Genomic DNA, 14698 nt, shown 5'->3' on the forward strand with positions numbered 1-14698 from the left:
CAAATGAGCATAATTTAAGGGGAAAACACAAGCATGAAAATGCACACCCATATCATGATTTTTAGTGACTAAGAGTTGGGAAATCAACTACTCACCATCATTTTTTTACACACAACACAAGTGCATATCATAAATATTTCTAGCATAAATAAATTAAATTTGGCATACAACACAAACGATTTAAGCATATTATGAATTAAATTGGGTACATAAGAGTATCAAATGAGCATAATTTAAGGAGGGAAACACAAGCATGAAAATGCACACTCATATCTCGATTTTATTGACATCAAGAGTTGGGAAACCAACTACTCACCATAAATTTTCATACACACAACACAAGTGTGTTTAATAAAATTTTCGACATAAATTAAGTTAACTTCCGCATACAACACCAACGATTTAACCATATTATATATTAAATTTGGTACGTAACAATATCATTTGAGCATAAATTAAGTGAGGAAAGCACAAGCATGAAAATGCAAAATCATATCTCGATTTGATGATTCAAATTTACGAAACCAACTCTTCACCATAATTTTTATGCATGCAACATGTCAATATAATAAACATTCCGGCATAAAATTAGTTAACTTCAGTATAAAACTTAAGAAAATAAGTATAATGTGTTTTCACTTGAGTACACAAAGCTATAATTTGAACATATATTAAGAGGTTAACCACAAGCATGAAAATGCACACACAAGTCCATATCTCCAACAGAAGGGCGCGCACCAGCGCACGCCCAGCAGCAAAAAAAAAAAACAAAATGGGGTGCGCCAACAGCAAAATAATAGAATGGGGAGCGCACCATCGCGCACAAGTGCACGCCTAACAGCAAAATAACATAATGGGGGGCGCACCAACACACGTCCAACAACAAAAAAAAAACAAAATGGTGCTCGCCAGCAGCAAAATAAAGAATGGGGCACGCAACAAAACCAACAAGGTAACAAAACAGTGAATATATTAGTTGACAACAGTCAAGTTACATATTGCTAGGACACAAATGACATGAAAATAAAACATTACAGAAAATACGCAATTCCATGTTTCTAACACAAGTTAAACCTAAAATATAACAAAAACTAAGACTCAATGAACAAAAGTCCAAATTAATTAATATCACAAGTACATGACTCGACCAAAAACCATAAAATAAAAGCGAGTCTCGCAAAAGGATCATAAATCAATGCATCATCACCAATACTAGTACACCGGGATCGAGTAAACCTTCTTGTTGGCGTGGTCTCGCAAATTATTTGTTGTACCATCCTCCTTTTCCTGTGAATTGGAAAATGTACTAATTGTTTTTCCTATCAATCATTATATAATGAGACACATAATATACGAATATAAGATTTTTACTTGAATGTCAAAAAACTCAAAACTAAGTTAACAAAACATAACACAAAAGCTAGTTAATGGGTCCTTTGCAACTTCGTCGATTGTGGCCTCTTTTATGACACCGACCACATTTTAACACCCGAAGAACTACTTGCGATGGTACCCTTTCAGTTCTTCTTCAGTCCGGTGGCTTCGAACATCGGGGGGATTGATTAATAATGCACAATTGGCATTGTATTCATGCATCTCAAATGTAGGAATCGGATTTAGGATTCCTTTGTAAGTTTCACGATATAACTCCATCGTAAAGTATTTGTCACAAAAATCATATAAAGATACTGATTTCGACTCTATTGCACCACATGTGTGCTTGCATGGAAGTTTGTTAAGCTGCCAGGCTCTACATGAACAACTCGTAGAAGACAAATCAACAGCAAATGATTTATCCCCATCCACAACCTCAAAACACCAACCACATGCTTTACGCACTTGCAAGCTACGAGATTCAGCATATGTTTTTGTAAGAATTTTTTCCTTTGATGGACTCAATCTTTTATCCATCCTCATTGACGCATCACGTCGTTTGTGCATCATGTCCATAATTTGAATGCGTATGTGGTCCACCATGCCTACAATAGGAAGAAATCTTGCTGCTTTCACCCAACTATTCCAACACTCAGCTATATTATTGTTTATTACACCCCCACCGATTTCCAGGAAACCATGCATTTGCCCAACTTTCTGGAGAGGAATTGACTATAAAGTCTCTGGCAAGTGGCATTGAAGCTATTATATTGTTAATATGCATTTCAAACTCCTGCCTTGATGGGGCATATGCAGATTTTTTGAACACAAATGACCAGTGTTTCTTGTTGTGAATTGGGTATCTTCGCATGACCTATATTAAAAAATATATAAAATATTAACAAACAAAATACACATAACAATATATTAAAAAATTGTTTCCCAACAGAAATATAAATTACTTACAAACTTGTTTCACGAAATTATCTACCAAACAATACGCATGATGACTGCTTGGGAATATTAACTCAACAGCCTTGATTATTCTGGGATGCCTATCGGAGAAAAAAGTGTACTCATCGAACCCCATACAGTTATGTAAAATCAAAGCACCTTTAAGTTGGAAACAAAACCATCCCCAGTTATCATCATTTTCAGCATCCACAACTGAATATGCTAATGTAAAAAAGATCATCGCTCGCATCTTTTGCAACAGCAACCAAAATATTTCCCTTGTATTTATCTTTTATATGAGTGTCATCCAAGAAAACCAAGGGCCTACATCCACTGACAAAACCAGTTGCACATGCATTGAAACAGATAAATAATCGTTTAAATTTATTACTAGAAGGGTCAATTTCACACTCAACAATACTTCCATAATTAGTTTCTTTGATTGCACTACAATACCATCTTAATCTATCATAAGACCAATCATCTGCACCATGAATGTTATGCATAGCCAATTCTTACCCTTTCCAAACCTTGTGGTAACTGAGCTCGACCCCATAATCTATGTCTTTCAACATCATACATGGTCTATACGATGGCTCTCCCCTCAATCTCTCCACCACAACATTGGAGACCCCGTCAGCATCAGCTTTAGGATGTCCTCTACTACGTAGATTGTCATCTCCACATGTATGGATTAGATTACATTTTCTATCGCCAAAAATATTGTCAGATTTGTGTCTTGAAGGATAAATTATCCAACAACAGTTGTTTACACTACAGACAAGAGTAACCTTCTCATTATCATTCTTTCTGTACGAAAAAGAACGTCTCGTAGCAATTGCATAATTTTTAGCATAAACTCGAAATTCAGCAGCATCCTTGAATATTTGACAGTTCCCACGGATGCAATTACTCCAAACGTCTATGGAATTTTTTAACAAACCAACTTGAAGATGATAATCATTACTACTTACTGTGTCATTTTCAAATTCAAACCTATTTTAAGTAATGTAAAAATTTGTTAACACTTACATTTTGTACCTTTTAAGAAATTATTAAGACAACACATGTTAAATAATACTTATGTTCTAGATAACTATGTAGATGATCAGTTAGTTGAAAAATATAATTGACACATCATTTAGATTCACAAGAAGCACACTCACAACAGATCTCCATGAAAAATACAATAAAAAATGTTATCATAAGTCATTGCACTCTGGAAATGCATTACCAAGAAAAACAAAACCAAAAACCCAATTAATGTGGAAAGTCAAAATTAAGATATGAGTTCTTACCTCCCAATATTATGGCCTCCTATTTGGTCTTTTCTCACTGCCCTCATGTTAATTATTGTCAGTTTCATAGATGTGTGAAGATGAGTCATGATACGAACGTCATCATCTTCATTCAACGTCACATACATCTTCTGATGGGGGGCTAGATACTGCAAGGTAATAGTTTCTGGGGAAATCTCCGTACATTTTCTCCCAAAAAGAAACAACTATGTTAGGGAGAAGCCATTAAAGATTGAAATCATATAGAGCTCATTTTTGTACTCGCAGCTACCGAGGAATGAAAAATTTGATGATCCAGATCCATATTCCATTTCTCCAAGAAATCAAACAAAAACATGTGTGAATTAAGTTGTTATAAATTTCATATGAAAAAGATTTTACTAAACACAAAATTAGAAACAAAAAAAATTCATACAAAAACTAGAAAAATGTTCTTCATAAACTTATTCGTGAAACGTTCACCAAATCTAATAAAATTATTTATAAATCCACTAATAGTATAGAAATAAGAGTACATAATTAAAATACAATACGACAAAGTAAAATCAACGATAACATACGATTTAATAACAACACTAAAGTATAACCTCCGAAAAAACAATAACATGCTGATTAATATAATTAAAAAAAGTTATAACCTTAAACCAACAAAACCTAAAGAAATTCTAAATGTGTCGACTGTCTTGCTTCTCTAGTGTCTTCTGCATTGAGCTTTCAATCATGTATTTAAAGAAAACAAAAATCTTGTGGGAACCAAAAAGCTTGTGTGTATGTCATATATATGTAAAAAAATTACATATATAGTTCGATCTTTTAAATAAAATTACACAGCTACTCATGAAATTCAAATTATATTCCTAAAATGCTCTGTTATTCATTTTCCACCAATATAAAGTGTTTTTTTCGCACAAACATGAAGAATATGGTTTACTGTTCAAACTAAGCCAATTTATTTTCATTCACAAAAAGCCCCCAACTAGCACAAACAACATAAAATTCAATAAGTTGACAAGTAATCGTTGAAAAATCCCCAAAATAGCACAAACAACATAAAAAAAAATTATAGGATATCAAAACAAGAAATTCAAAAATTTACAGAAATTCACCGTTATCTATCGAAGAGATAATAAAACTAAGATATTTTTACAAATAAGGTATTTCTTCCAACAAAAGGACAGATTTTTTTGTTAAAAAATACTACGAAAATTTAGAAAAACGAATTCATATGGTTCCGAACCTTTTCTTTTAGTCACATTCGTACAGAAAGATGTGTATTTTTTAGCCAAAAATTTTTTGGGCTTCCAGTTGCCTTCACCGTGGGTATCGACGAAGTGGATTTTGGTGGCTAGGGATTTACTCTTGAAATCGTGACAATAACATCAATCAATTAAAAATGTGCTAACAAATATCAAATTACTGGAAAAATCGAGCTAACAAAAAAGATGAAGAAACTCTTCTGTTTTGCGAAATCGTCACAGTGAAAGAAATCAAGAACAAGAACAAATGTGGTAACAAATATCAAATTAATGGAAAAATAGAGCCAACAAAAGAGATGAAGAAACTTGCTTGTTTTTTTTTCGTGATTCTCCAAAAAAATCTTTGCTCCGTGATTCTCCAGAAAATGGGCATCCGATGTCACTTGGTTGTCTTCATTCTTTCTACCTTATGTAACCCATTTGAAATTTTCGTCATTTAAACCATTGATTTTGCGTTGATTTTGCGTGGGATGTAGTTTTGAAGGTGAAGGTGAAGGTGAAGGTGGAAGGAAGCTTCTTAGGGTTATAAATTTTATGTCAAGGTCATAAATCTTCTGGTTAACTCCTCGAAAGGGATCCTTATACTTTTTCTTTAATGTCATAAATCTTCTGATTTAACTCCCTGAATGATCCTCATATTTTCTGGCTTAATTCTTCAGAATGGATCTCAAACTTCTGGCTTAACTTTCTATAATAGATCTGATTTACAGCTTAACTTCTTAGAATACATTTAAAATTGTTGGTTTCATTCTCCAGAATGAATCCTCATATTTGGCATACCACCTCGGCCCAAAAGCCGACATCACAAGCTAGCAGGGCACATCGACCCAAAAGCTAACATCCACACGTCCGTAAAATTTTTCATTCAATACTTACAATCACCAAAAAAATTTATTTTCCCTTCCTATACTTGAATATATATGTACAAGCCCACACACGGCAATATACTTTGTGTGTGTGTGTATATATATATATAAATATAGATATAGAGCCCACACACGGCAATATAGTTTGAACACACACCATAATTTGTTTTTCTAACAACATGTGGCCATCTAGTTGCAAGACAAAATTTTGGGACTCAATTTACAAAGGATAAAAGATTAGTACCCACATCAGGAACATTCTTGATCAACCCACACATCGATACAAGTATGTACGCACACAAGCCATATACATACATGCACACACACGCAACAAATATATAATTTTTCAATATATCTATATCTATATCTATATATATACATATATATAAATTTAATTTCGATTTTTTTAACAAAAATAATTATAAATAAAAAAATGGATTGAATATTCATGTTCACGCTAGTTTTAATTGTAATATATTGTATAATTGTAATAGTAAATAACTAAATATTGAACGTTTTAATATAAAATATTTGCATTTTCCAGCCTTCTTAAATTCCGCGCGGATTCCGAGTGCTCATCCCCTTCGTTTCCCGATCTCTGTCGCAAGCATAAGCAGAGAAATTCAAATCGATATTATCCGAGGAAAATTTCCAATTTTGCGATTCGAGAGCTCTTCAATGGAGTTTTCTTCTTGCCCTGTTTGTCAGCTGACTGTTCCATCTTCTGAAATCGATAGGTATAATCTTTTCGCTCACTATTTTTTCTCCGTGTTTCTTTAGTTAATTTTTTTAATATAAAATTTATGGTTTTAATTTCATAGGCATGCGAATGAACATTTTGCTGATGAAGATTACGCCGCAGATTTCGAAATCGCGCAACAGATGGCTCTCGCTCCAGCTAGTCCACCCCGATTTGTGAGTAAATAATTAGCGAGCGCACGAATCTTTTTCGCTCGTGGATTTGTTTTGTTTTGTTTTTATTTTGCGGAGACTTATTTTTTTGGTAAAATTTAATTTTCATTTGTTAAATACATAGTTGCTGGGCGAGTACTCCGGTAAATTACATATTCATTTTTAAGCTCTGCAACAGTTCATCTATGCTTTACTGCCATAGTGCTTGGTTATTTATTCAATCTTCGTCTTCTCTGCCACCTTCGAAATGAGTTGTGTTGGTACTTGGTCACTTAGCATCTGATATCTGAATAACTTGAACCGTTTATGAATACTTCACGTTGAGTTAGTTTAGGTTGCTTCTCCATTTCATCAACCAACATTTCTCAGATGTGCTCATTTATTTAATTTTCCTATCTATAAGCAGGCCGGATATATATATATATATTAAGAATATATTTATATTTTTTATTTATGGAATTGAATAATGTATAACTTAATCTCTTATTTTAGCTCATAATATTTTAACATCGAAATAATTTTATTTTATAACGATGTATTTAAAATGAAAATATATAATTATAATTTTTATTTTGTTATGAGTTGAATATAAATTAATAGAATTCAATTTGTGATAATATGTATTTGTTTCTAAATATTATTAATATAAGTTGGAAAATAAATTTAATGAGTTATTAATTTTAGAGGTTTTTTTATTATATAATGACTAATTTTTTAAAAATAGAATTTTTTAGCGAGCGGGTCCAATGGGTCAAACCTGGATTGACCCTCCCTCCGGCTCCTAGTAAAAGATTATTGTCTTTATGAAGTGAATCATTTTAACATATAGTGTTCTATTTTAACACAAGGAAAAGATAGGACAAGGATATTTACTAGCAGAACGGTGAACCACTAAATGCTTATTATCTCACACATTTGTTTAGCAATTTCGTTAGTCATAACCCCCTGGTTGATGACCATAAGTTCTAAATCAACTTGCAGTTGTCGGGACAAAATGGATGCTTGATCACAAATATATGTAGGAATAACTACAATGGATCACATATATATTGGAAGTGCAACGGGGAGTAAAACTCATGGGTATCGTAGAGCTTGAGCACAAGGCACTGGACAAAGTATGTGGTTGATGATGATGATGTAGAGTCTAAATATTCAAATAAAATTCATCACATTTAACCAATTATATGGCTGAAAAACTATTGAACGATAATAATTCAAATGTTCACTAGTCTATTAGTTAAAAATAAGTAATTATTATGTTGTATTTCTAGTATATCGTATTAGGTTACTAGACTTACATGTAAGATCTAGTTTTGAGTTACCATTACCAATAGAAATGCACATTTAACAAAAGCAAGAGACTTAAAATTGAAGAATATATTTACTTGCGGTCAACTTGGTCAGCTTTCAGAAAATATTCTTTATCGTTTGCATGCTTCAGTTATTGGTATCTACAGCATGAATAATAACACAAAAATTACATCTCATGTCTAGGCTGAAGATACCTTGCAACGTGTTTGTAGTTCTTTGGATCACGCTCAGAGCAGTTCTTCTGGGTATCTTGCATGTTATGGGAGGAATTCGGATGAAAAATGTGCTACTTTAGTTCACTCACAGAAGAAGGAATCGTTTTATAATGTTGAAGGTGGTTTGGTGTTGTTACTGAAAAGCTGTTTAGAACTAGATAGAGAAAACTATGTGAGTATATTGTCGGGGCATGTTGATCATATTCAAAGTTCCGACTCAGAGGATGTTGGTTGGGGGTGTGGGTGGCGTAATATCCAGATGCTTTGCTCGCACTTGCTCAGTCAAAGACAAGAAGCAAGTGATGTCTTGTTTGGTGGTTCTGGATTTATACCTGATATTGCATCACTTCAAAGATGGTTAGAACTTGCTTGGGAAAAAGGCTTTGATGCACCCGGCTCAGATGACTTTGATAAAAAAGTCTTTGGCAAGTGTGATTGGATTGGAACTACAGAATGTGCCACACTTTTCCGTTCTTTTGGTCTGCACGCCGGCATAGTGGATTTTTGTGATAAAGATTTAGGGTTAGATTCTTCTGGTTGCTTAACCTCTGGTATTGGAGGAACAAATAAAAGTGTTGACAAGAGGAAATATGCACAGGTTTATGGACCGATGGACATCTTTCTGTCGGAGGGAAAACTAGATTTGTCGCTCTCAGTTAACTCAATGAACTCAGTGAATGGAAGATCTAAACATTTTAATGTTTCATCTCACAAGGTTGTTGAGTGGGTGTGGAATTACTTTTCTGGCAACAAGGTCAACAAACCAAGCAATCTCAGTGTTATTCTTAGCGAGAAAGCGTAAGTAAATTGTAACAAGTTGTATGAGAGGTCTTATCATGGTGATATTATATTCTTTTAATGAAAAATTCTTGTATCTGTAAAAGTAAATGAATCTTTTGTTCAAAAAACGATTCTGCTATGTTCATAACCTAATGATGTCTTACCATGAGGTGTCTGAGCAGGCCTTTGTATTTTCAACATCATGGCCACTCGAGAACAATCGTTGGCATTCAAGCTACACATCAACGGACTGGGATGCAGAAATACAACTTGTTAATTTTCGACCCATCTGAAGTAAGATAATTTGTATACCTTAGTGTAGAAATAATTATTGATTTTAGTACTGCTTTCATTCTATAATAGCATTATATTCAGCTGGAAACCTGGTGATCCTTTCAATTGACATCTTTATATTTCTGAGATCATTTTATTTAGATGAAGAACTGGCAAGATTCTATCTTCTGTGATGCTTATGGATTCAAAATGTTTAGTTTTTGGAGTTTGTGTCTCATCATGGTACTTCCAACGTGTTTCCAGCAATCTATATCTTAAAGATAAATCAACCAAATCTTCTTCTACCATAGATCCTGATTCCTTGAAGCCTGTTTTTAAATCAATGAGAAGAAGTAAAACATGTGGTATACGTTTACCTTTTTTTTTAATTGTATTTCACAGTCTCAAATGTCTGCTGCTAATTGATGGAACTTGTGGTAAAGTAAAATTTTTAGATGTTTATATTTCAGTTTTGTTCCTTAAAATTATAGCTTATTTATAAGGTCCACCAATCATTGTTTTCTAGAAAACCAGAGTTCTGGAAAAATCTCTCAGAGCGAATCTTGGATGGCAAAAATTAATAAAGAGAGGCGCCCACACTTTAAAGAAGCAGCAGTACCAGGTTGTTATATATTTTCTTCTGTTTTGATTGTTCATTTTGTAATAGATGTTTCTGTTTCAGTTGTGCTTTGTTGATAATGGAATTTCGCATGGGGAAGAGTTGGAAAGGCTGAAGACCTTGCACAGCATTCGTCACAATTTATAGGTTGCAATTTTGAACTGGATGTTTATTTTGTGTTCCATGTTATTTTTCTGTTGGATGACCACAGCTCACATGAATCCAAGCTAATCAATATGATTATTGTGCACATGGCATAGTGATCGCAACCTCAACAAACTAATGGAATCTCAGGGCGACTTTCATTATATTGCTGTTGATGTAGACATTTTACCTTCTGTGATATTCTTAGCCTGACAGCCTTGAGTGAACTCCGTCATTTACTTTAACTATAAGGGTTGCTTGGTACTCATTTCCACAACCTTGCCTCATTGTCCGGAATGGCCATGACAATTGAGTCAATTACTGCCGAAAGCCTGTTTGCATCTTCGAATTATGTTTTTGCAGTTTTGGAGATTCCAAAGAATCAATGACGGCCCCTTTCTAGTGCATTTGTTGATTCATCAAGGAGCATCATTCCAGGCTTTTTCAGTAGGTGCCCTCGTGATTACTATTTTTTGGTATCGTCCGCCAGAAAGTTGGCACCCCCTTTTCCCCTACCTATGTATTTTATCCTTTGGGCATACTGCTCATAACTTCATGTATGTTTTCTTCGGTTGGCACCTGTATCATTTCAGCTTCAGGTGCCTTTTCATTCACGATTTTGTCTCTATTCGAGCAACTGAATAGGAGTGGCTCCGGCTGCACCAATTCAATTTGTCCGCAATTTTCTCAGATTGTAATCTTGAATGTCATTCCGTTGATTAGAATCTCTCTTTTGGCATCATAAAAGATCCGAGAAAAAGAGAGAAAACAGAATATTTCCCTGCTCCACCTGGCCCAGCAAGGGCATCTTTTGATCCTGCTTCAATTTTAAGGAAGGAGTCTGATATGTTATAAGTTTCTGGTCTCAAGAGGCAAGAGAACTGGACGTTTCGAAACTCAACTTCGCCCTTAATGCTCCGATTTGGTGACTGCTTCTGAGAGTCTGGTTTGATTTCTGTCTCTCGATCAAGGGTTTGGGGGGCAGATGTTAAGATACTCATGGCAGAGAAAACAGTTGGTTAATGTCTGCAGTTCTGCGATTGAAGGTATCTTGAGACAGAATATTTCATATTTTTGCGTTATTGAAGGTTGTTTGACTTCTCTCAAGTAGGATTGATGTATACCATAATGCAACAGCATTAGCAAATTCCATGAGCAAAGAGATATAGCTTGAATTATCCGGTATTTTCTGCTTCTCTTGCTCATCATGAGTGGCTTCTTCAAAATCACTTTTGCCTTTTCAATCACATGTTCTTTCTGGAAAAAAGGGGCAACCGTTTTGTGTTTGTTGCTGAGTCAGAAGTAAGGACAACAAGGTCTGGATAAGCCGCATAATTGTCATGTGAAACTCCTTCCGATGAATTGCTTTGAATTGACGCACCAAAAAAGTGGCATGACATGACAGATCGGACCTATAATCCTGCTAACTTTGATACTGACTATTGTTGCGATGGCGATGGTGGATGTACCCTGAAAAATATAAGACATTTAGTATGAGATAATGCTCTTGGCTGTCGATATAATCCTTTTCTGTAACATGAAGAAATACAGGACTATGGTTGACTGCCTGGACAACTCAGTAAGTAACTTTTATAGGATTGTGAAGTCTTGTTATAGTGACATGATGATTCTCTTGCCGCAACCGCTAGTTCTAACAGGTCACTTTTCCATCTGGGATCGATCATGTAAACCCTTGAAGGATCTAATCTTCATTCCGGGATGGATAAGCAAACTGCACGTCATATATCTCTCATTCAATCGAGACTAGTGTCTCTCCTAGTTTATCATATAATATTAGCTTTCTTTGAATCACATGTAACTTGTAAGGCTTCCTTTCTGGTAGCTTTTGGTTGGTTAAAGATCCGCATGTTTGGTACAGCAATATGAGAGTGATGTGCGACTTGAACAGTTTTACATTAAAGTTAGAATACTCTCAAGAGTCTTCAACTGAACAAGTTTTTTATCCCTATATTTCAATTGATCTTTTTTGGTTGAAATAATGAGAAAATTATATGCTTTAATTAGTATTATTTATAACATGATCACGGGTAGATGATGATGATGATATCGTCATTCTTATTATTGTCGGCGTCGTTAACAGCTTGTAGGTAAATAATTGAAGATAGTTTGCAGGCATGCTCTAATTGTTGAATATATAATTGAATAAGAGGTTTATAATAGTTTTGGATTTATGAAGGGTTGCTGGCTTTCGAATCAGGTTCTAATAAATCTAATTTTATGGCTGAAAAGTGCAAGAGAATTTAGAGAATGGGAATTCATATCGGTCTCCTCAACTTTGTTCATAATATGGTTGGTGAAATGTAGGCTTTTTTCTTTAAATAATATAAAAAGAAAAAATATATAAAAAAATATAGTAATTTGATGGCATTTACAAATCTAAAACAATCAGGTACATGAATCTGGTACAGATTGTACCGTATTTAACAATTTTTTAATTAAAATTTAAATATAATTTTTTATTTTAAAAAATAAAAAGAATCTTTTGAATCTAGTGCAATATGAATATGTGACGGTTCATCTTGAATTCATCTTTTGTGCGTGTTATAAATTGCGGAACTTAATTTAAAATAATTCACAATTTTGTATATTTAAATAATAATATTGAAAAACAATTTAAAAATCACAAACTTCTATTTATTATTAGTTGTCTAATTATTATTACTATTATTGTTGTTATATCATGATTATTATTAAATATATAATATTTAACAGAATTATAATTATTAGTATAATGCAAGCCAACAACATTATAATTATATTAACACATGAAACTATTATTTATATAACAATTACTATTGTTATATCAATTAAAAATAATACAATTACGAAAAATTAATTACTAAAGTTATCTTTTCAAAATTGATATTGTGATAAAATAAATGAACAATATTAAAACCTGAAATAAATGAAAATTATTATAAGAAAAATTACAAAAAAAATATAATTTCAATTAGTTGTCGTATTTATAGATTTTTTTACAAAAATTATTAAAGAATTAATTTTTCATATGTATTAATTACGCTAATATTAACTCATCTGTTATATTAAATATAATTTTGTATATTTAAATAATATAATTATTTTTAAATAATAATATTGAAAAAATTTAAAAATCACAAACTTCTACTTATTATTAGTTGCCTAATTATTATTACTATTATTATTGTTACATCGTGAATATTATTAAATATATAGTATTTAACAAAATTATAATTACTAGTATAATAGAAGCCAACAACATTATAATTATATTAACATATGCAACTATTATTTATATAACAATTACTATTGTTATACCATAATTATAAATAATACAATTATGAAAAATTAATTACTGAAATTATCTTTTTAAAATTGGTATGAAATTTGTGATAAAATCAATGAACAATATTAAAACCTGAAATAAATGAAAATTGTTATAAGAAATAGTACAAAAACAAAATAGTTTCAATTTTAAAAAAATATAACAAATACCTTACACATATATTAGAAAAACAAACTAAGAAAGAAAAAGAAATGTTGAAACCGTAAGAATTTAGAAGATTTTTGTTGTTTAAAAAAATGTTAAAGTAATTTCTCCGTAGTTCTGGATTACATGTCAAAATATTAAATAAAACAAAAGAAATATTTTAAAATAAAATTATTCTAATAATAAGAAAAATATATAATTGTTTGCATGCACGTAAATTAGAGCAACAAAAAACCAACGATGCTTCCTCAATGCAACGAATTAAGCTCTCCAACGCTGCTTCTTCAAAAGAGCAACGTGAATTATTTCAAATTAAGTTCCGAAATTTATAACACACACAAAAGATGAATTCGAGACGGATCACTACAGATTTATGTTGCAACAGATTCAAAAGATTCCTTTTATTTTTTAAAATAAAAAATTATATTTAAATTTTAATTAAAAAATTGTTGAATCTGGTACAATCTGACACGGATTCTTATGAATCCAGTACAAATTGTACAAGAATCCAGTACAGATTGTACCGGATTGTTATACATTTGTAAAGGGTACCAAATTGTTATATTTTTATATATATTTTTTCTTTTTATATTATTTTAAGAAAAAATCTGTCTCCTCAACTTTGTTCATACTATGGTTGGTGAAATATACCGTGCACATTCGTAATCAGGATGGGAATATTGTGCTGGCCTTCGGAAACAAAATCGAGCCACCAATATCGGTGGTCCATGCGGAAATATTGGCTATTCAGGAAGGAATAAATCACGTATACCAGAGGGGTTTGGTCTGCACTCATATTTACTCGGACTCACAGATGGCCGTGCAAGCAGTCATGGATCCATCTTTAGACCTTGGATATATTGGCTCTTGTGCAGAAGAGATTAAGAATTTGATAAAGGAACCGTGGATACTGAGTCTACAACACATGCGACGATCTGCTAATGTCATAGCACATTCTCTAGCTCAATTTGTTATTTCCTCTCCCTCGCCTTTTTGTTGGGTGAATGGAGAATTTCCTTCTTGGTTGGTTAATTTGTATCTGTGAACATTGGTTTTTTATTAATAAAATGGATACATTTTGCTGGTCAAAAAAAAAAAAAAAAGATTGTCTAGTTTTCTATTATAAACAAATAAAAGTTAATAAACCAACAAATTTAAAAGTAGGTCTCTCCTAAGGTATTATCACAAATTTTTATCCGCGAGACG

General features: G+C 32.6%; 1 protein-coding gene across 6 annotated transcripts; it reads left to right on the forward strand.

Annotated features, from left to right (window-relative positions):
- Nucleotides 1-6270: 6270 nt before the first annotated feature.
- LOC142532711 (uncharacterized) lies at nt 6271-12032 on the forward strand. 6 transcript variants are annotated; one of them, XR_012816595.1, is made up of 7 exons: nt 6271-6485; nt 6570-6663; nt 8155-8984; nt 9149-9260; nt 9766-9861; nt 9922-10478; nt 10596-12032. XR_012816595.1 is itself a non-coding variant. In XM_075639092.1 (7 exons), the coding sequence occupies exons 1-6, from the start codon at nt 6427-6429 to the stop codon at nt 10003-10005; spliced, it is 1275 nt and encodes a 424-aa protein (XP_075495207.1). In that variant the 5' UTR covers nt 6271-6426; the 3' UTR covers nt 10366-12032. The 6 variants fall into 6 exon arrangements, 4 of the variants coding, with proteins under 4 accessions (XP_075495207.1, XP_075495206.1, XP_075495209.1 ...); XR_012816596.1 differs by having other exon boundaries at nt 9922-10449; XM_075639092.1 differs by having other exon boundaries at nt 9922-10005; nt 10366-12032.
- The last annotated feature ends 2666 nt before the right edge of the window (nt 12033-14698 follow it).

Source organism: Primulina tabacum, chromosome 18, assembly GCF_025594145.1.
Source record: "Primulina tabacum isolate GXHZ01 chromosome 18, ASM2559414v2, whole genome shotgun sequence".
Lineage (NCBI taxonomy): Eukaryota > Viridiplantae > Streptophyta > Magnoliopsida > Lamiales > Gesneriaceae > Primulina > Primulina tabacum.

Excerpts from the sequence above, each read along its gene's own strand:
- LOC142532711 (XM_075639091.1), top strand. The coding sequence starts at position 6,427 with ATGGAGTTTTCTTCTTGCCCTGTTTGTCAGCTGACTGTTCCATCTTCT. Across the intron at positions 6,664-8,154 it reads CAGCTAGTCCACCCCGATTT|GCTGAAGATACCTTGCAACG; the intron begins GTGAGTAAATAA and ends TCTCATGTCTAG. Across the intron at positions 8,985-9,148 it reads GTTATTCTTAGCGAGAAAGC|GCCTTTGTATTTTCAACATC; the intron begins GTAAGTAAATTG and ends GTGTCTGAGCAG.